The 21,985-nt window shown below is 31.2% G+C and overlaps 2 protein-coding genes across 2 annotated transcripts in view; both read right to left on the reverse strand.

Annotated features, from left to right (window-relative positions):
* On the reverse strand, positions 1 to 15,700 carry LOC112599865 (protein stoned-B-like). The gene is given in 13 exon segments (XM_025346942.1): positions 1 to 824; positions 1,553 to 1,763; positions 1,831 to 1,982; positions 2,064 to 2,230; positions 2,314 to 2,428; positions 2,485 to 2,653; positions 2,719 to 2,953; positions 3,031 to 3,257; positions 3,325 to 3,636; positions 3,718 to 3,869; positions 3,931 to 5,772; positions 5,774 to 7,670; positions 15,338 to 15,700. Coding segments are annotated over 12 exon segments (5,592 nt in total). The 5' UTR covers positions 7,645 to 7,670; positions 15,338 to 15,700; the 3' UTR covers positions 1 to 685.
* Positions 15,701 to 21,518: 5,818 nt separating this feature from the next.
* Positions 21,519 to 21,985, reverse strand: part of LOC112599839 (suppressor of Mek1-like) — a 13,789-nt gene continuing 13,322 nt past the window's right edge. Inside the window, exon 5 of the mRNA XM_025346911.1 lies at positions 21,519 to 21,878. Coding sequence (XP_025202696.1) covers positions 21,519 to 21,878 — 360 coding nt within the window. The remainder of the gene's footprint in view (positions 21,879 to 21,985) is intronic.

Consider the following 21,985-nt stretch of genomic DNA (forward strand, 5'->3'; position numbering starts at 1 on the left):
TTCGGTGAACATAAACATAGATTTTTTTATGTATTATTGTTACCTACGTACAACCTATGACAAAATAATTATTATGGCACATGTACGACACGGGCAAAATATGAGAAAAATAACACGTATTCATTACAGCTAATATAAAAAGTCACTATAGTAAAAATAATGAGACACCCCAAGCATTTTAAATGAGCGTAAAAAATGTTTTAGGAATATATCGTAAAATGATATCGACGCGTATTATTGTCATCTTATAAACTCGACATCGTAAAAGCCCACTAACAAAAAACAAAAAAAAATTGTTTGCCCATGAAAACGTCTAATTTTTTATTTGTAAAGTACGGCACAGTCATTAAATTTCAGATTCGACGTCAAGTTGAAATATAAATATATTATATGTATTAAGTAGTCATTTATTCAGCTTGCATCCGAATTTGGATATTTTTATTTAATGTGCTTTTCGTGATAATATCGTATCAGAGTATACGATAATACGTTAAATCAATCTAAACTAAATTAATTATGTACATTACGTCATTACATAAAATATGTATTTTTAACAATAATTGTTGAGTTAATCTAACTTTAGAGGAAGAGATCACAATCTAATATTGAATGTCAACGAATGGTATAACGTTATAACAATTTATTATAAAGCATTATAGCATTCATTATTTAAATGGTATATTATTTAAGAAGAAGAATCACTGTCAGATGCAGGAGGCGGTGGTGGTTTAGTTTCTGACGATTGTTGTGTGGCTCTGGGCATTGCAGTCGCTGCTAGGTATGGGTTTTCTTCGATCTGCCCGTGTATGTGTTCGATTTCCACCCTGTGAAAAATAGGCGATGAATAATAACAATAATAATTATAAAGGCTGGGATTTTAATACCCTAAAAAATTCCCTTAAAAAAAATGCGAAAATGGCTTAAAAATTTAAAAAATACACTATAAAAATGAATTTAAATTTATTCATTATAGCTGAAAATTGAAAAAAATATTTAAAAATAAACTAAAGTAGTGTATTTTTTTTTATAGTAGGCACGTTGAATATTCTTCTATTTCATCTTAATCATTAACAGAAAGACCTAGCTTTGATAAAATATTTATTATTGAATATCGACAATAATAACTATTGTTGTGCTATATAATTTATTATTCATACAGTCGGTAGTTTGTTGAAAGTTTCTTGTTAATAGCAACAATTCTGTTCATTTTATGAACAAATTGTGAAAAAATGCTCTAAAAACTAAGAAAATGCTTTAAAAAAGCATTTACGATTTATTTAGTCAAAAAATGCAAAAAAAAAAATTACTTTAAAATAATTAGTATTACTCAAAGCACATTTTATACTTATGAATCAATATTTCAAAACATCAGAAAAAAGATGCCTTTGCATCAAAATCCCAATCCTAATAATTATAAATATCAACAAAACGATATTCGATTAAAAAGTTCAAGAAAAGTACCTGCCTAACTAGTCAGCACGCCTACACATTGTGCATTAAATTTCTACCAGCAATTTAATAAATAATAATATTGAATGTTTAAATAATTTACCTGTACTCATGCCTGGCCATCAGTCTTAGGTATTTTTCAGGTGGCGAATCTTTCTCGCTGTTTACAATTGATACCGACCTAACGGTGGTGTGTGACACCTGAGTCGTCGGCATCGTGAACTCAACATAACAATATTTATCAAGCTCCTCAGGAACTTGGTCGTACGACGTTAACGTCATACGGCACACGAGATTGTGTGTAGTGTACGCGCCTGAGAAGAAAAATGCGCAATATTATATTGGTCAGTAATTGTTGTATTATATGTCACAATATCATACCCTGTCCTTCTTTTGGCAATCTCGGCATTCTCCATACTACAGCTCTGTGGTGATGTTCGTACTTTGCCTCGCCAGATGTCACTTCAATCAAATGAGGTTCGAGATTGTCCATTGTTCCGAGAAATCGGTCGATACCTTTTACTTTGCCCGTCCTGTTAGAATAATAAATTAATAAATAGGCATGCTATTGGTAAATAGTTTTTTAAAACGTTTTATTTTATTTTTTTAAATACCTTCTGTGTGCAGATTTCACAGATCCATATCTAAAGTGCTTCTCTACTCTGAATAGATATATCCAACATTCCGGTATGGGAAATCTTATCGCTACGTCTTCACACGGCACTTGTCCCAATTTCCTGCTTGTGAATCCTGGCACGAGAACATCTCCTTTTAGTTCGACCTAAAATTATTAGTTGTGTTAATTTCTAAATCAATACGATGACAAAAATTAAGTTATATTTTTTAATGAAATTAGTTAAGTACTTTATTTCCCGTTATGCACATTGTTGTTTTTAATTGTAATGGAAGCTCACGGTTTTTGGGTGGTCTGACTCTAAATCTCATTAGTTCGATGTAACAAGCGTCCGGAGGCTTAAATCTATTAATTTAAAATAATAAATAAAATATTTTGATTAATCGAGCGTAAAATGTTACTTTATAGTTCTTGTCCTCTCATATTCATCTTGTTGAACACAATTGTGGAATTCAACCCCTTCTAATCGAATCCATTCTTCAGTAACTACCGGAATGATGTCGTGACGGCCGACCACTTCTTTGCCTTGTCGAACTAAATCATTTACACCCAGCTCAACATCGGGCATTCCTAAAATATCATCAGTAATAAATAGAAAAATAATATTAAACTGATAAATGTATTCGAACACTTACCACACATGAACGCTAAGAAGAACAAACGGACTCGTGCGATTTGTTTTAGTACCGATCCTTGTGAATTTTGGTCAACAAATAGTTCATCAATAGCAGTGATTTGCACGTCTTCTACTTTATAGTTCAATGCTCTATCACGATGAGCAGAAAGCTTGAATAAGGCTTCTTCGATACAAATACTAAACTGTTTCATGTCTTCATAATTATGACTTCCCAATTTTAACAGTGTCGTTGTCTGTAAATAATTATTGTTAAGTATAAACATACTATTATAAGACACATAAACATTGTAAATATTTGTTAATTTCTTACTTGAGCTCCGTGTTCAACGGGCAATCCTAATTTCTTCAAATCACTACCAAATTCTTTTACACCTTGATAATCACCCTGAATAGCATAAGCTGCAAATTGACTCAGTTTGTTAGTTAGCCTCTCGGCTTTTGTAACTTGACCAGGCCTAAATCCTGCTTTCTCTTTATAGAATATATATAACAGTTTAACGGTAAATATTTTACCATATTGGTCATATTGTTGGGCTCCTAAAAATAATAAACATTGACGATTATCACTTAAAAAATTGTTATATACTATTTAATAGTTATTTACCAATATCAGATACGGAATAACTGGGCTGCAATGGTAATTCTTGGAATGGATCTTTATCATCTTTAGTGTTATACAATTGTAGGACAGGATTTTCTCCCTGGTATGTGATTTTGACAAATATTTTTTTCCAAAATCGGTGAGCAGTGATTTTTTTCTTATTTGGTTGTCTTAATTCCATTGCCCAGCCATCGCCATTGTAATTGACTCTTGGAAATTCTTCAAGGGGTTGAGATACATCTTCATCAAATAATGGACTTGGAGGCGTCTCTTGAGAATCAGTTCGTTGAGGAATAGTTTGAGGGGAATATGTAGCTAATAGAGTAAATATATATAAAATATATTTTAATGTTATGAATGTTATAGTTTATTTTTTTTAACTAATAACTATAATACCTTGGTTTGTATAATTCGTTTCATTGGGCTCTTGATCAAATGGATTGAATCTAGAAGGCGTTCCTTCTTGAAACAAACTTATAGGTACTTTTGGCGGAGGAGCTATTGAAGGCACGGCGGATTGATCGGTGTTGTCGAATTCTGTTTTAGGTCTGAAAATGTATAATTTTATAATTAAAATAATATATTATTGTAATTTATAATTACACTTACCTTATAAAAACGTTGAAGTCATTTTCATCTAAAGATTCTCCGGAATTATTTCGCGTAACTTTAGCTGGTGTTGACTGTGGTGCAGCGGGGATTTGATGAGTTGATAAAAACGAATCAAAGTTGTCCTCGTTTCCAAAACCCACAGTTGAATCATCTAAAGCTCCTACCGAAACACTTCCAAATGCATCAAATGCCCCTCCAGATGCATTATAATCATTTTGAGAGTCGTCAAACTTTGCAGCAAATGCATCGAATGCATCGTGGTTTTCAGTCTCTGTTGATATCGGGAATGACTCAAGCTCAGTTGCAATTACAGTTGGTTGTGTGTTATCTAATTGCTGCGGTTTTTGATCTTCAAACGGAGGAGTTACTGTTGGCTCGGAAGCTTCAAATACTGCGTTAAATGAAGTTTCTTGAGTAGGTGCTTCTTGGAAAGGCGATGGATCGGGCACTGGTGGTATCGGTTTTGTATCGTATGCATTAATATCTACGTGCTCTTCTCCTATTCCATCTCCATCAGTAAACGAAGGAAATGATTCAGATGTCGGTAATGTTGTATTTACATAAAAGGCATTAAAAGATAAATTTTCTTTCTCTGTCAATTCTAATGGTGAAAGGTCTGTTGCAGATGGTGTTAATTTAGTATCATTCGATGATGGAGTTTCCGTTTCAATTTGACAAGAAGATTTTATTTGTTGCTGAGAATCAAAGTCTAATCCATTTTTTTCTTCATCCCACTGACTATTTATTTCTTCAGATACTGTAGGAATAGTTTCTTCTTTTACTTTTTGGTCTGGAATTTCTTCAGTTGGTATTAAATTAGAATTTGGCGTATTTTCAAGTATTTCATTAGATGATTTATCTCCAGGCTCATTGATTTCTTGAATTATGTTTTCAGATTTACTTTCGAGTAGTGATTGATCGCTTTGGCTGGTTGGTTTTCTTGAAGGTAATATCGGTGCGAAATGACCTATGTCTGACTTCCTACGATCTGCTATTTTACTTAAATCAGGCATTATTTTTCTGGATTCTGTTACATCATGAGATAATCTTCTTACTGGTAGAATAAATTCATTTGAAGATTTTCTTGAAGATGGTTTTGATCCTTCAGGTAATGGTGAATTTTCTGTGATCGACGGGGTTCTACTTTTCTCTAAACTCTCTTCAGGCCGTATGCCTTCGTTGATAGGAACATCTTCTAGTAAATCATCCATAAGAAAATCAATTTTCGGAGGAAATTTTGGTCTTTCTGGTTTTGATCCTGAAGGAAGGTCAATAATATTGGATTGTTGTTCAAAAACACTCGACGTTTGAGAGTTAACGGGAGGTTGGAGATCATCGCACCCTAATAAATCAGCTGTTGGCGTAGGACTTGGAGTTAATAAGTCCCGCATTGGAGTCGGACTTGGTGTTTTTCCCAATCTGTCTAATAAATGTGATGAAGTCGCATCCATCTCTCCTGTTACACTAAGAATGAGTTCTTTAGCTTCATGTAAAGGTGGAGGTGGTGGTGTAGGTCTTGGTGGTGGTCTTTTTGGCGGAGCTGGTCTCGGTGGAGGCGGTTTCATTTTGGATGCATCATCTTGTACAGTAGTTTGGGAAGTGTCATTAATATTCAAAAGATCAACCACTGACTGAGCTGGTTCAGGATTTTGTGTGAACGCCAAAAAGGGATTTGTAGTGTCTGGAATGGCGTTTGATGCACCAAATGTTGAAAAGAAAGGATTATCATTATGAGATTCTGGTTCAGTTGATGTATTAGTTAAGAATGGATTAAAAGTATTATTACTTTCGGTGAAGTTAGATGTTGTGTCATCAAATAAAAATGGGTTAGCCATGTTATTTATGTATAAATTCAGATTCTAATAATTTTATTTCTGTTTGACTTGGCACAGCGTCGTTTGCAAATGAAGTGTCAAAAGGATCAATTTCTTCGGGAACAGCAATTTCTGGTTCAACAGGTGTATGAAGAATATGAGGTATGAATTCTTCTTCAGTCAGTATATCTGTACTTTTGGGCTCAGTTTCTACTAATTCGCTTTCTAATAATTTTAATTCTACTTCTCCCGGTGCGTGTTTCACATATGATGTATCAAATGGATCGATTTCAAAACTGTCTTCGTTTGGTTGGTCCTGTGGGTAATACGGAGTCAACGGTTTTGCTACATGCAATTCACCGTGATGGTCGTCAGTCAACAAATCCTTTTCTAAGGCAAATGTTACTTTTGGTATACTAATTCTCTTCTCTTTTAGATTAAGTTCAGCTGGTCGAGCAATATCCTCAGCTCTTGGATCAAAATCGTCGTCTTCTTCAATAATTATTTTTTTACAAATAGTTTTAGAATCTTCTAATAATTCTTTTTCAAGTAATTTTAATTCTCCTTTTCCAGGTAATAAGCTTTCTGCAATAGATGTATCAAATGGATCAATGTGGGTAGTTTCAGATGCCGGATTATGGGGTTTAATCGGATTATGTCCAATAACTGATAAATCAGTTGTACTTCCACCCAATAAATCTCTATGTTCAAGACTTAATGGTCTGACAGTATCAAAAAAATCTTTTTCCGCTACCTTATCGTCAGCTTGTGGATTGGATTGTTCACTTTCAATTTTGAGATTGTTGATTGTAGGCACAAGATGATCTGCAAATGACGTATCAAAAGGATCAACGTCCTCGGGTAAAGGAGATTTTGACAATGATTCAGCAGCTAATGCAGCAAACTCATCATCAATATCGTCATCAAGCTGTAATTGTGTATTGACTGTTTCAGATAAAATAAGTGGTGAATCAAACTCGTTAATAATTTGACTGATATCTTGTTCGGGAGTTTTGGTATTTTCTTTTTTAATTTGCTGAGGTTTTATCTCAATAGGAGTGACAATTGTTAACGGTAATGCGTCAGTTGGTAAATCTGGATCGTCGTCAAGCAATGTTTTTATTGGTTTGACATCAGCAAGTTTTGCGATTGAACTGCTCTCGTCAAAACTCTCCAATAATAAATTTACAGGTTTAGGTCTTTTACGTACAGCAGTTGACCTGAATACCTCGGGATTTATATCAACTTCCTTTCCGGAAAGAACTTCAACCGCACATCCAAGACTTATATATCTTTTGTTTTTCTTAGATGGATTAGGTTGGATAACTTTGTCTACTATAGATGTATCAAATGGATCAAATTCTGTACTTTCTTCAGTTGGACTTTCTGGAATGTACGCAAGTTTTACTTCTCCACTTGTTATAACATCGACGTAAGAAGTGTCAAATATATCATCACCATTTTCTGAATCTTCTGATGACGACTCTTCTTCAGCTGGCGCACAAGCCGCTGCTTCTTCTGCTGCTTTAGCGGCAGTTAGAGCCTCCGCTTCAGCTTTTAGGCGGGCTTCTTCTAATATTCTTGCCTTTTTTTCCGCTTCTAGTTTATCTTCGACAGCTTTGAGTTCAGTCTGTGTAGGTTTTCTTTGAAAGAAACTGTTTGTTTTGATACGATCAAGATCACCTTGTGTTTTTTTTAAGACATCATCGATTCCAGCAGTAATTGCTTTAAATTTCTGCCACTCTTCTTGGCCGTCTATTTCACTTTCGGCTACTTTACCCGCTTGATGTTCTCGACGATATTTTTCAAGTTCTTCTTCGTTGAAAAGTTCTTCTTCTTTATGTTTATTTTTCTTATTTTTCTTCTTTTTTTTTAGTCCCTTGTGTATTTTCAGCATGTTCTATAAGTGATTGGTTGATGATTCTAAATAAAAATAAAAATATTTCTGTTATTTATGAAATAATCACAATAATATGTAAAATAATAATTCTAATAATTACTATTAAATAAAATTTAATATAACACGTCTACTTTAATGCGTATAACATTAAAATGTAGTAATTATTAAAGTAATTTTATTTGATCTTGGTTCTTATTTTTATTCAAAAAAATAAATAGTGTATAACGTAATTTTGGAAAATATTATATGACTTAACCTCGGGACTCAGGGAGTATTTCTAGTTTCATTTTTCAATCCATAAAGGTTGCTGTAGTATTTTTTACAGGAATTATATTTTGGCTCATGAAAATTAAATTTTTTTTAATTTATGAAATATAGTGTCACCATTGGTTACAGAAATAAAAGAGATTTGTATATAAATAAATGCATGTCTGTAGCTTATATTTTCAAAAACTATTCCACTGATTTTTACAAAAATGTCTGAGAATGTTATAAGTATATCAGAAAAGTGTGGAGAGAAATTCAATCATATTTTAAAGTGCTATATCCAATTCATCAAAAGTGGATTTCTTATTTCGGTCGAATTAGCTTACAAAGCAAAGTGCACCGTTGCTGATTTGCCCGTGAATTATGATGAGTAAAATAAAACTGATACACGTTATAGCGTTTATATTTGTTTATTTTTTCTCGGACATAGTCCATTTTAAATCTTGCATAAATAACATATATTATACATATTAATTATAATATCTATATAATATATGAATACATTTTTTACATATTGCTTGTTGATTGAATCACAAAAACCACCATGACGTAAAACGTTTAATCGAGAACAATAAATTAGGCAACTTTTTGTTCTTTATTTTTAATCATTAATAAAGAAGCCAAGAATCAAGAAATAATATTTTATTATATTAGCGCGCTCATTCAAAATAATTTACTTTAGAAAAACTGTGTTTAATTTGTATCTTTTACGTTTAAAAACCTTTGAAAAATATTTTTAATAGTTAATTGCATATTTGCACACAAGTTAATAAATAAAATAACTAAAACTTAAATAGTTACGTAGCTGTTTATACACGTATCACGAATATCAAAATATGATTAAATATTAATTCTATATCCTAAAAGGCTACTATTAATTTAATCTTTAATTTAGAATATAATTTTTAAACGTTGTCTTGATAGGGTTTTACATTTGTATTATTCATCCTGTTGTGTAAATAGTAAATAGTAATTATAAAACAAAAGTATGTACTAACACTATTATTCAAAGTTGGGCAAGTTAATAAAAATAATTAACTCAAGTTAAATTAAAAGAACACAAAATCGATACGTTAAAAGATAACTGTTAATAAACTATAGATTTAACTCGATAAGTTAAAATTTAATATGGAAAAATTATTAATTTAACTTAGTTTAAAAAAAAGTTAAACAATTTTTTTAATTAGAATATAAATCTTATAAAGAGTGACTGTGTCTTTCTTATTTAAACTAAATTCTAAAAAAAAAAAAAAATTATTAAACTTTTATCATAATGTACATTGTATATTATATTTTACTTAATATATCATTTATTAATTTAAACTATACACATATAAAATTAATAAAATTAATAATTTAGCAAATATTATTATTTTTTGTACTCGTATAAAATAGCAATTAAAGGTCATATTAAAACATTAAAAAAATACTTTTATAATTTATAATTTTATCAAAACAATATTTAATATCAAGTGCAAAAAGCTAATTTTTTAAACTGTCAATTTAAATTACTTAAGTCTATAAGTCGATTAAAAAATAAACTAATTAGTTAATGCCCATTGCCCACCTTTGCTATTATTTACTCAGGTAGGTACGACAAAATTTGTCATTCTGTCACGTTATAAAAATTGTACTACTATACTGGAGTTTTTTTTTTCAAGCAAATAGTACAGTTGTACATTGTTGTGTTATTTTAAGCTAAAAATGATTTTCATTGTGTTTGTCACGTTTGTTGTTTTTTTTTTTTATAGATGTTGCTCAATAGGCGATTTCCCCGCTTTTAAAATCGATTCTATGAAAGCTAATCACGTTATCAGAAACGACAACGGTCAAAAACAATCGATCGATAAGCCTACAAACGACGTAACGGATTTATAGTCACAGCAGACGATGTTGTTGAAGAGAAAAGTCCGCCGGTCTGGGCGGCGCGTTTGAATCGGTTCGATTATACGATATACTTATAATATACGTTTGTCAGATGTAGCGTGCACTGACTGCGATAATCTGTGGTATTATAGGTATTAATATTACGAACTATGACGCGAACGCTTTCCGGATAAACAATACTGATCTAGTACGCTGTGCATTTGACGTGGTACGCAAACATAGCGAATAATATCATGCCAATGCAACGCGTTCACAAAAAAAATGTCGGAAAATCATAAAATAATAAAATAATAAAATGCCACCGTGGATTGATAAACCGTCCGCATAGTATTATTTATTAATGTCTAGAGCAGGGGTCGGCAACTAAATTCTATTCCAAAAAATCAAAAAAAAAAAAAAAAATTTCGAGGGCCAGTAAAAACTAAAAACTCAGATATTAGTTAATAATTGTTGTATTATCGCAACTATTATTGTGAATAGCAATAAACGATAAACACCGTCGTAATCTCTGAGTACATCATAAAATAGATAAAATATATAATATTATGTGTGGAAAATCAGCATTATTAAAAAAAAAAAAATGTTTTTCGTGGTCCAATTTTTTTTCCTTCACGGGCCGCCTATTGCCGACCACTGGTCTAGAGTGTGTGTGTTTGTGGCAAAAGTACGGATTGAGTCGATGCCGAGCAAAACTGATAAAATGTCGTCATGGACGGCACTGCTGCGGATCGCGTCGCGTGTGCAGTCTACGCGCTTATCGACCGAGGAGGAGTTTCCGCGAGTTTTCCGCGTCGTGCGATTAATGCCACAGCCGCCGCGGGGAAACCCGCACGCGCCCGTTCGCGCGGCACTTGGCGCATTTAAGCGACTCGCCCGGACGACGTGATAAACGATAAGACAGTGTGACAATAATAATTATTGTTGCGTGCGCCGCAATACCGCGGCGTTTACGTACCGTAATAATCGAAAAATCGATCGGCGACCGCGTTAATATTATGTTCCGTATAACACTACGATTTCTTCAGGTCCTGGCAGCGGCGTGTATCGCGAATGGAAACCTTCGTTGCTGGGAAGTGGCCGGGCGCGGAAAAACAAATGGGGATTTTCGCGAACGAACGAACGAAAAAAAAAATGAAAAAAAAAAAAAACACCTCCCAAATACGACCGCGCGAAACGTCACGTCGTCGCCGGTCGGATATGGTGTGCGGTTGGGTTTACGACGATATAGATCGTATTATTGTGTATAATATTATTATATCGTTATTTATTATAATCGATCATCCGTTGGACGCGCGTCCAACGGCACTGTCGTCACACATCGATCATGACGTATCATTACGACATTATTATTATTATTATTATTATTATTAGCGTTATTATTGTTGACACGAGAGACGGACACGATGTTGCTGCTGCTGCTGTTGCTGCCGCAGTACTGTTTTGTTCACCAATTGACCGATCTCACGACGGGATCCCAAAATAGAATACGCGGCGGTGAATAGAAAAATAAAAAATCGCCAACGGGAGGGATACATAGTACGATACGTATAAATATTATGCATATAATACATAATATATATATATATATTATTTGTGTGGGTGTGTGTGTATTTTATGAGAAATTTACTGCCGTTTACAGTCCAAATTCTAATAAACAACGTAAATGCGACCAAAGTTCTACGTATAACGGTAATAAAGTTAACAGTTGGGTATATTATCATGCAAAAGAATTTTTTTATGAAACGTTTGGAGAGTATTGACATAATATTATATATATATTATATTATATTGCGGTGTATCATTAATAATATTGACGTTACGACGATCATTGACGACAATCGTCGATTGCACGCAACGTGTGTGTCTAAAATGTCGTAATACGTGTTCACGTCCGATAACTGCCAGTTGGGCAATTAATAATAATTTTTATTGTGGTGTTGGCGGTGGCGTGTGCTCGAAAGATAACGCAGACTTAACGACGATAACCCAGAAATCGGGGAAAAGATTGTCTCGTCGGGCTGGTACCACGATCGTTAGTAGGAAAATTAAAATTAAAAGTAATCGTTTGGAAACCGTTTACCACTGTGTCGTTGGTTGTTATTATTATGAGAAAAATCACGACTCACAGGTCTAATTAAACTGATAAACCGACGAAAAGAAATACGAATGAAAATTATGTTTACCTCGGCTGTTGTATTTAATATAAACGAAACGCAATTTTGTTTGGACCGACAACAATAAAATTACAATTATTACATTTGTTCGAAATAAGTTTTATTTTCAATTTGTACAGAGATTCGAGCTATTTTCTTCAACTGTGCAGGAGAAATGGAAATTTCAATAAAAATCGATTGCAGAAATAATATTATATCGATATAATATATCTTTGAATTACCAAGAGCTAAGAACTAAATATCATTTCAAAGAATGTGAGAATAAATTAATAATGATTGACATTCGTGCTACACGTCATTTAATTTGATTAAATTCATAATAATTTAATACACTAACTTACTACCTAGTACAAATACGTAGCTTAATAGTGTGTAAATATTAGTGATGCATTGTATTATTACTATTATTATCTAAATTTATAAAAATGAATGTTTGTTTGTCCTTTTTAGACCTATGAACTGATGTATAGTTTTCAATAACTTATATGGTTTCCATTGAGTAGGTATACAGTTTATAGTATTATTATTAGTAGTAGTAGTAGTAAAAATACGGTATAGAAAAATGTTTACAAATATATTTAAAAAAGAATTAAATATATTTATGATCATGATCATCATAATATTAATATTTTATACTTTTATGATTTACGATCGTGATTAGATTTTCCTAATTTTTGGCATCTTTTCCCTGTATCCAAACATTCTAAACACATAAAGACGAATACCAATCTTAACTATATTAGATTTATGTCGGTTTAAAATCATTCGTTAAACCTATCCACAGTTTTTATGTTAACGTAAAAAATATATCTAGAATTAAGAAGTGGAATAGTGTTTATATTGTTATATATTTGAATTGAAGCAAAACAGAAAACGGTGGAAAAATATATTAATTTCAACCCAAGCGAAGTCGGATAATACGCCTAATTTTATGTTTAAATGATGCCATGCGTATGTAATTGTTCGACGCCTTGATCGAGTTAAAAAATCATCAATTTTCATTTGTACAAGTAATACATCGTACACTTTGTTAAATCTTTAATATAAATATTATAATTTATTTAACGTGGGTATAGAGAGTACAAAATCTCATTTTATTCAAGAGTTTAAAATATAATGCAGTTACACGCTAAAATGTTTTGATATATATTAATATATTCATATAGTGTGTTTTTAAAGCCCTCAAATTATGTGTACAAAAAAAAAGATAGTAAATACCTACTTCTGATCAGTTGCATTTCGAATTTTCTTTTAAAGCAATTTACGAGAAGGGGCCCGTGACACGGAAGAGCGAAAGAACTTGTCGAAAAGTTAGGTTAGTAATCAATCACTGTACGGTAGACGTGTGTAAACGACAGACAGTAGAATTGCGAGTAAAAAATTACTGGACAAAAACAACGATAACGTAGAAAAAATTATTTTTGAACTTATTGCCTATTGGTGGCTGTTTCTTACACGACAGTGAATGGGTTTTATTTCGTCAGGATTGTTAAGCTATTTACATTGTAGAACTTGACACATTGTTTTGTTTATACGCAAATATAATACCAATTGGAGAAGGTACAGAAACGTTCACGGTATATTATCATAATTTTTTTGTCAAAATATTGATATAATATAATGATGTGTATTTAAATAATGATTATCCGTGCACACTTCGCACGACACACACACACACACACTGAGGACGTATATTATTTTATTTGACCTATATTATATAAGAATATAAGATAATAACAAATGTATTTAAGTTTAAGCAAAAACTCCAGAAAAGTTATCAATTAATTTTAATCTGCAACTGTCTCAAACTTTCAACATAAACAATAAAACTCGAAAACGTATTCAATTTTCAATTCTCCGAGTGATTATCAATTAATTATTGTTATTGTTAGCATTACTTACGTTATAATATGCGTTGAATATATTTTTGTTCAGAAATTAAAAAAAAAAAGTTTAATGTTTTGTAATTTTTTAAATAAGAATAATAACATAAGTACTATAAAATGTAATAGCTCTTGGTTTATCAATGTACGTAAAACAGTTAAATGCGAAAGCTGATGAGCTTAAAACTTCGATAATAAATAATTAACATAGGTATTAATAAAAATGATAAATATTTCGTCGACATGGATGTGGTTATTTATATAAGTACCTGTTGTAAAGTATCGCATTGGTGTAATATTGCTTAAATACAATAAGTAGTACCGCTTGAATGGACGATTCCAAAAAGGGACCGATTCGACGACATGTAAGCCTGAAGATTTCATCATTTATTTTTCTCACAAAATTAGGGGTTTAGGCTTATTTTTTTTTCAGTAGTAATTGATGATACGCTAAAGTGCCTGACCTATACCATAGTATATACTATGTATGATAGTAAAAGTAGGATGGTATACTGCGCGTGACGGGTAATCGATTTCGTAAACGATCGAACAAACAATAATAGGTACATTACAATAGCGGTATAATACTCGTTATCGTTACTATTATACCAGCTACCGATAACACTGACATATACACTGATACCCTATAATATGCATTATACGCCATTACGATAGTATGTTAATTGCATAGTGGAGTCAATCGACCGAATGTCCGACGGACGGCGGACATGACAATATTATATGAATCCTGCAATTATTCGTTTTTTTTTTTTTTTTTTGTGGCGCAAACACTCAAATCAAAAAATGTAGTCATCCGTAGAAACTCAACGATAATGGTGTTAAAACACAATATACCACGGAGTGTGCGTGCGTTGTGTATTATATATGTGTTTTAGCGGAGACGGACAATAATAAATCGTAATTTTATTTCATATTCAATTCTTCCAGCCGTCCTGTTTATATAATATATATTTATATATTTATGTAAATAAAATGCACGACGAAAGTTTGTTAGAGCGATTGTAACGAATATTCACTCGAGTTTAAATCCGGACGATATATAATCATTTACAAAGTGAAGGTCGTGAATTTGTGTGTGATGCGCGCGCGCGCGACACGTCCCGTCGTCTCGTTATATTATAATATATATGTATATACGTGCGCACGCCTTGCCCAGTGACCTATATAAGGTTCGCGTTGACATCGACGGCGGCGTCTTTTACGCAATATAATTTTTCTTCACGTTTTCCGCGTCACACAAACGCTCCAAACCTGGCCGAATTCAAAGCCGGAAAACAGTTTAAATTTTTTCGTCGACTATCGTATATCAACCCGGACAAACCGACATTGGTCGCAGGTATACACGCGACACAAACTAAGAGTATCGATAGCAATAATAATACTAATGATAATAGATAATAAAACAAATCTAAGCTACTTTACATTAATATCATATTATGTACTCTGTACGGTTCTTACTTGTGCCGTGGCATTTGCGGTGGACTGAACTCGACCCAACGACATTGGGTCTCGCGAAGTGGCAAAAAAAAAAAAAAAATAAAAAAAAAATAGGTAACAACAAACCCAAAAACGACGTCGAAACTCGAAAACGACGCCTCGTCGGGGATGGCGACGGTGGGGTCGAAAATTATCGTAAACGTGAAACCCAACGTCGACGCCTTACTACGATAAGAGACTCGCGGAAGACGGCCGTCAGTGAACACCTCTATACGAAATGGGGAACGTTGCGCGCGACGGTTGTCGAGCGCGGACGACGGCGACGAGCTTGGACGAGGGAACACCGTGAATTTTATCGCGCACACTGCCCGGTTTTCCCGACGACGGCGGCGGTCGATTTTTCCGCTCAGACTATACACCGATTTGGGCGGTGGCCGCTACGGGGCGCCTTCCGCGACCGAGGACGCCCCTCTTTTCGTTACTTCTCCACCGTGCCGCTCGTTCTCCGCCGACATCCACCGAATCCCCGCCACTGTTTGGACGTGGAGGGTATATATCGATTGTCCTACCCCGAAGAACAACGTGACGCAAGAGTAAAATATGTATGTATGGCGTGTCGGTATATTGATTTTCGAGCAGCCGAGTATGTTGTGGATGTGTGCGGGCGAGCGCGTGTGTGTAGTGTTACGCACAAACTATGTTGAGACCGTTCCGGAAAATATTTTTCAAAAAGCGAGAGAGTTGGGCGGAGGTGTATCTTTGTATAATAATCATTTATAGTGAATAAAATCAAATTTGATACCTACGTTCCAGTCATTATTGGCTAAACCTTGAAGCGCTGTTACATTCCCAGTCATCCCGCATACTCGATCTTTCAGTAGTGACAGTAGTGTACATAATAAGTAGGTACATACAGAAAAAAAAAAAACGTTTTCATCATAAAACGTTTTATGAAAAATCAATCGTCGTCCTAGACGATACGATTTTTTTTAATAATATTATATAATATATATATTAGACAATTTCATTCTACAAATTCGCCAAGTTATTGATCGCGAATGAGTAAAGCTTGAGTTGCACCATGACTGCGACGTCGACATACGTTGAGATTTAATTCGAAAGTTTCACTTCAAAATGACCGGATGATTAGTCCATCTCTCGCTGGACACTACTATGTGAACTGTATTAGTGCTCAGAGGCGTGAACTTTATTTTATCTTTTTATTACGGCAAAAGCCAACTCGTGATTTTAACTTCGAAACATCAAAGTCACACAATAATCTACTCGTTTTGCAGACGAATGCATTCATTTTAAAGTTTCCCTGTAACGAGTAATTTATATAGATGTTTTTCACGTGTTCATCTGTTATACTTGACATAAAATTATTGTAAATTATTGTCATCATACTTGAAATGGCTGTTCATTTTTCACTGAATGATTTTTTACTTTTTTATAAACTGTCTTTCCTGAAAATGGATTTGATAGGGATTGATGTTTTCAATAAATACATATTTACTTTATTTATTACAATTGGTTACTAAACAGACAAGCAATTCAATATCATGTAACAAGTAATGATTATTACAACTAACCTGCTGATGACTGAATCTTACTACGTATAAACTATAAAAATAACTCAAGTTAATATCGTTAAAAATATTATGTGACATTATGAAAGAAAGAAAAATATACGTTTGAGTAAAATCTGTTAATGTGTGTTATAAATAAGCTACTGGGAAATATTTGTTTTGTGTGGTTACTAAATTAATTATTATTAATTATTTTATAGATAAACGGCCGTTATTATATCATATTCATACTTACTAATACAAGTAAAAACAATTTTAAATAATTCTTCTGGTATGTAAGCAATAAGCAATACAAAAAAACGGAAATCTTGACATTGAAATATTATTAGACGTATTTATGTGTTTTAAATTGTCAGTTATTATACATTTGGTCAGTTAAAAATGAATTAAGTATAATATAATCGAAATAATAAATTATGTACCTTATTGAATAATAATTGTGTAGATAGTTCAATTCCAAAAAAAATCCAAAATACACTCAAATACAATTTAAAATAAATCGTATTGGTAAACGTAGTAAATTAATGTTTAAAATATTAAGTACGAATAATATTGTTGAGATAAATAAAATATGGATTAAAGATTTTGCATTAAGGTGTTCAAAATGTTGCTAAGTGCTAATACCGCAAAAATTATAAGTATCAGTAGTACGATTTTGTTACAACTTCAAAATTAAAATTATATGTTAAGTAGATAGAAAACAAGGATTTTTATGTTTTACTATTTTATAATCTTTAATGCTTGCATACATATAAGGCTCAACAGTATGTGATTAAATGAATACAAATATCATAACATAAGACATATTATATGAGTATTAACCTGCATAAAGATTTAATTGTATCAGTTATCACAGTTTTTAAACTAATGAACGGTTTGATGAGTTAAATTCAGTGCATTAAATTTTACTCAAATAAATATCGTATTATATTATAGAGTTATTAATAAATTTATTCAAATAAATAAATGAAATATATATGTTTTAATTAACAATATAATTTGGATAAAACCCTCGAACTTATTGAGTATTATGTACAGGTAGTAACTATTAGTGTTATTTGTTTTGTGCGGTAAGATGTTTTAAGATGTTTCAGTGTACGTGAATTGGGTGGCAACTGATAAAGGCAGAAAGGCAGATAAAGTGTATCTACAATGTGTACATACTAAAATATATAATTATTAAATTATGATAAATTTAAATATTGTTTACAATCATTAATATTTTTACATACATTTAATTAATAATAATTATTGTTAAATTATGAGTTATCACTTATTTCCAAGTAAATAATATAAAATACTTGTTGAAATAACAATATTTTATATTTACTATTTAGTATTTAGTATTTTAATAAAAGCAACAATATTATAGCCTATGATAGTTATTACTTATTAATAAGCATAACATGCCATTGTTAGTATTAACAGCTTTATCGTCTGATTGTACGATTTATATTGTACATTTAACGATTTTTTATGATTTAAAATAAAACAATAAATTTTCAACTGAATGTTATTATTTAAACTCCAAAACTACTGACAATCATTTGAAATTATTGTAAATTGTGACTCCTTGCAAAAATAATAATTTATTATGAAGCCAATGATGAATAATTAAAAATAAAATGATGGAATCTTTGTTGTTAAACCTATTAAGAACAATATTTTTGATTTAATTAAAATTAATTATCACAATAATGCTTTACACAATGTTAATAATTAATACAACAAATTACATTTATAGAATTTGAAACTACGAAAATTCTATTTTTTATTTAAATCAAAAAAATTAAATAATAGCATAAAATGATACAGTAAAAGAAGAATGGCAAAGATTTTTTTTGTACAAAACGTAAATATAATTATTCAAGTCATGGATAAAAATTGAACTAATATTTTATGAATCAATCTAAAGTAATAAATCGTCATTATTAAACATTGCCTTTGTAATTTTTCAAATTTAAACATCGAGAATATTAAAGTTTATATAATTTTTTCTAGGTGCTTTTAATAATCAATCATTAACGAACGTATATGTACGATTCAAATAATTAAAATTAACAATTGAGCGAATTATAAATACCTATTTATTAATTATATAGTTACTAAAATTGAGTTCGGATCTGGCAGCTTCTGAGAAAATGTTTTATATTTATAATCATAGCACGAACACAAAATACGTATCATAACACTAACCACGGTACACGACGTTCCGTGGTTTTCACTTTTCTCGACCACCAGAAGTAATATGCAATTTTCCAAAACAGTACAACAAGAATTATAGGTGTCGCGGGACGTGATCATTATAAGATGGTTTTTGGACGTGAGGTCTCAGTCACGGGTCGGAGAAATATCGTTCATTCTTTTTGCAGAAACGTGAAATGCATAGAGAGAATAGAGACGATATGAGAATTTTTGGTCACTAACTCACACTTTCCAAAGGAATTTCACGTATTACAGTTTTGGGTTTATTAGCAGTGATAAAAATTTTAATAATATTTTTTTACACGATGATTTGACGTAATATCACTTTAGATGCGTTCAATACATAAGTTGCAATAATACACGTTCCTGCATCAATTTAAAGAAAAGTCACGATTGCTTAGTTCGCAATTACTGATTTTTAGTGGTACACTATGGATCGCATTTTGAGACGGGATATCGGGATTTCAAATTCTATTTTGTGAAAGTATTTAATATTATATAATTTATAATAATAAACTACTAACCAATAACCAGCCGTTTCTGGTCAACATGCTTATTAATGAAAATGAATATTAATTATTATAAAATACTATATTTTATATACACATTATAAGCCTATAATAGTCACAATATCACAATTAATGATTCGATATTTGAAGCACATATTATAATTAAAATATTACATATTGTATGTTATACTCTATATATTCATTAAATCTGCAGCGCGTAATATGAGACGAGGAATTAAATTAAAACGCACATCTGACTTGCTCACATTCATAGTCCACTGATATATGTCCCGTTTATGTTAATAAAATATGTATGTACCTATATTATTTTTATGCTCATTGAATATTATTTTAAATTATGGTTTTCAAAATATATACGGGTAAAAAATCAATATATATATACATCCTAATGCATAAAACTACATATATTTTATTATGCGCGATCCAAATAGACATATTGAATGATGAAACATGCAAATAAAATACCAGTATAACTTTTTATATACCAAACAATCCAAAAAAAATACACATCAATTTAGTTTGTCACTTAACGAGAGTGGAAATGTCACTATTTACTGTAGTGCTAGACTACTGCTGGTCCAAAATATCTATTACAATATTTATAATACACGTTTTGTAATTGCGTTTTTTTAAATTAAGATCAGAAATATTATCGCATCCTTTACTATAGTTAATTCCAATAATAATAATATTTGATAACGTTCTCAAATGTTAGAATGAATATTTTGCTATTTGTAAATGTTATGCAATAGTTTAAGTAACGTGTTAATCGATAAACAAAAATAAAATACGTCCAAAAAAAATTATGAACAAATATTTCATTTTGATTTGATATAAATTATATGACGTCTTGTGATTGATAATGACTAATAAGTAAGCTGTTAATCGTTAATTCACAGATATGTATCATAATTTTTAATTAAAAAAATGTAAGCTTTAGAAAATACGGTAATAATTATACAACAGAATATAACTGAATAATTTTCATAGTTAAACTTATGTTAATTAAAACCAACAAACATTTTTAGTCGTAATTATTAAATACGTCTCGAACAAGAAATACATACATTGTATAAAAACCATTAGTATAATAAAAAATATATAAAAAATAAATACATTGTGAGTATATTAGAGTTAAATAACAAAATATCATATTTATTTATTTATTTTTTTTTTTTTATAACTATACGAACATTATATTGTACATTATATTCATTAAAATGTCAAAATTTAACAATATATTTTAATATTTCATTATTATTTCATTACGATAAAATAATTTATTACACGATTATTTTATTAAGTCCTCTAAAGACTTATGATAATTTGTTTGATAGAAACAAAAAAAGTTATAAGTAAATGACATTTTTTTTTTTTTTTTTTAAATATCAATTGATCGTTTAATTTTTGACATTTAGTATTTCATGTAAAACTATGAAAACGTGAAATTATCTATAACTAACTACTATTGTAAGCTATTTTGACTTGACCTGGCGCAATGAGTGACTAATATGGATTATGGTGTCTAAATTTGTTAAACAAGCTGAAATGAGTTTTTTAGATAGTCTTAAAGTGCTGGACAGCGAGAGTAACAAACATTTAAGAACTATGACTAGCCGTTTTATTTACAAACCGTATAATTTAATAACAAAGTCGTTATTTTTATTAAAAAATTAATATTGCATTAAAAGTTAAAACATATTTATTGTCATAGATTAATATTATTAATATTAGCAATAATATTTTTAATAAATTATCTACATCATATAATAAATGTTAATATTTTGTTTTCGTTTTATTCGCCGCCAGTAAAATATCATTTTGATTTAAATTTTTATTATTTCAATATTTATAAACTATAGCTAATATCAAAGAACCTCAAAAACTACTACTTCCATCATTATTACTAACACCACTTTCATTACTACCACTTCCAGTATCACTACCGTCATCTGCACCATTACTGTCATCTGCGCCACTACCGTCATCTGCATCACTACCACTACCACTATCTTTCTCTTTTTTCGGACTACCATTTTTTTTACCCGCATTTTTCCTGCCTTTATCACTTGATATTTCATCCTCATCGCTATTTTTTTCTTCACTGCTTATTTTTGGACTCTTATTATTTTTTTTAGCGTTTGTTTTACTTGCACCTTTCTTTCCTTTATCCTTTGCATTATTCTCAACTTCGTCACTTGATGTATTGTCCTCATCACTATTTTTTTTTGAACTCTTCTTTTTCGAATCTTTTTTTTTAGCAGCATTTTTATTTTTTGGTCTTTTTTCTTCTTCTTCTTCTTCTTCTTCTTCTTCTTCTTCTTCTTCTTCTTCTTCTTCTTCTT

This window comes from Melanaphis sacchari, unplaced genomic scaffold (genome assembly GCF_002803265.2).
Source record: "Melanaphis sacchari strain LSU unplaced genomic scaffold, SCAv2.0 Contig55_pilon_pilon, whole genome shotgun sequence".
NCBI lineage: Eukaryota > Metazoa > Arthropoda > Insecta > Hemiptera > Aphididae > Melanaphis > Melanaphis sacchari.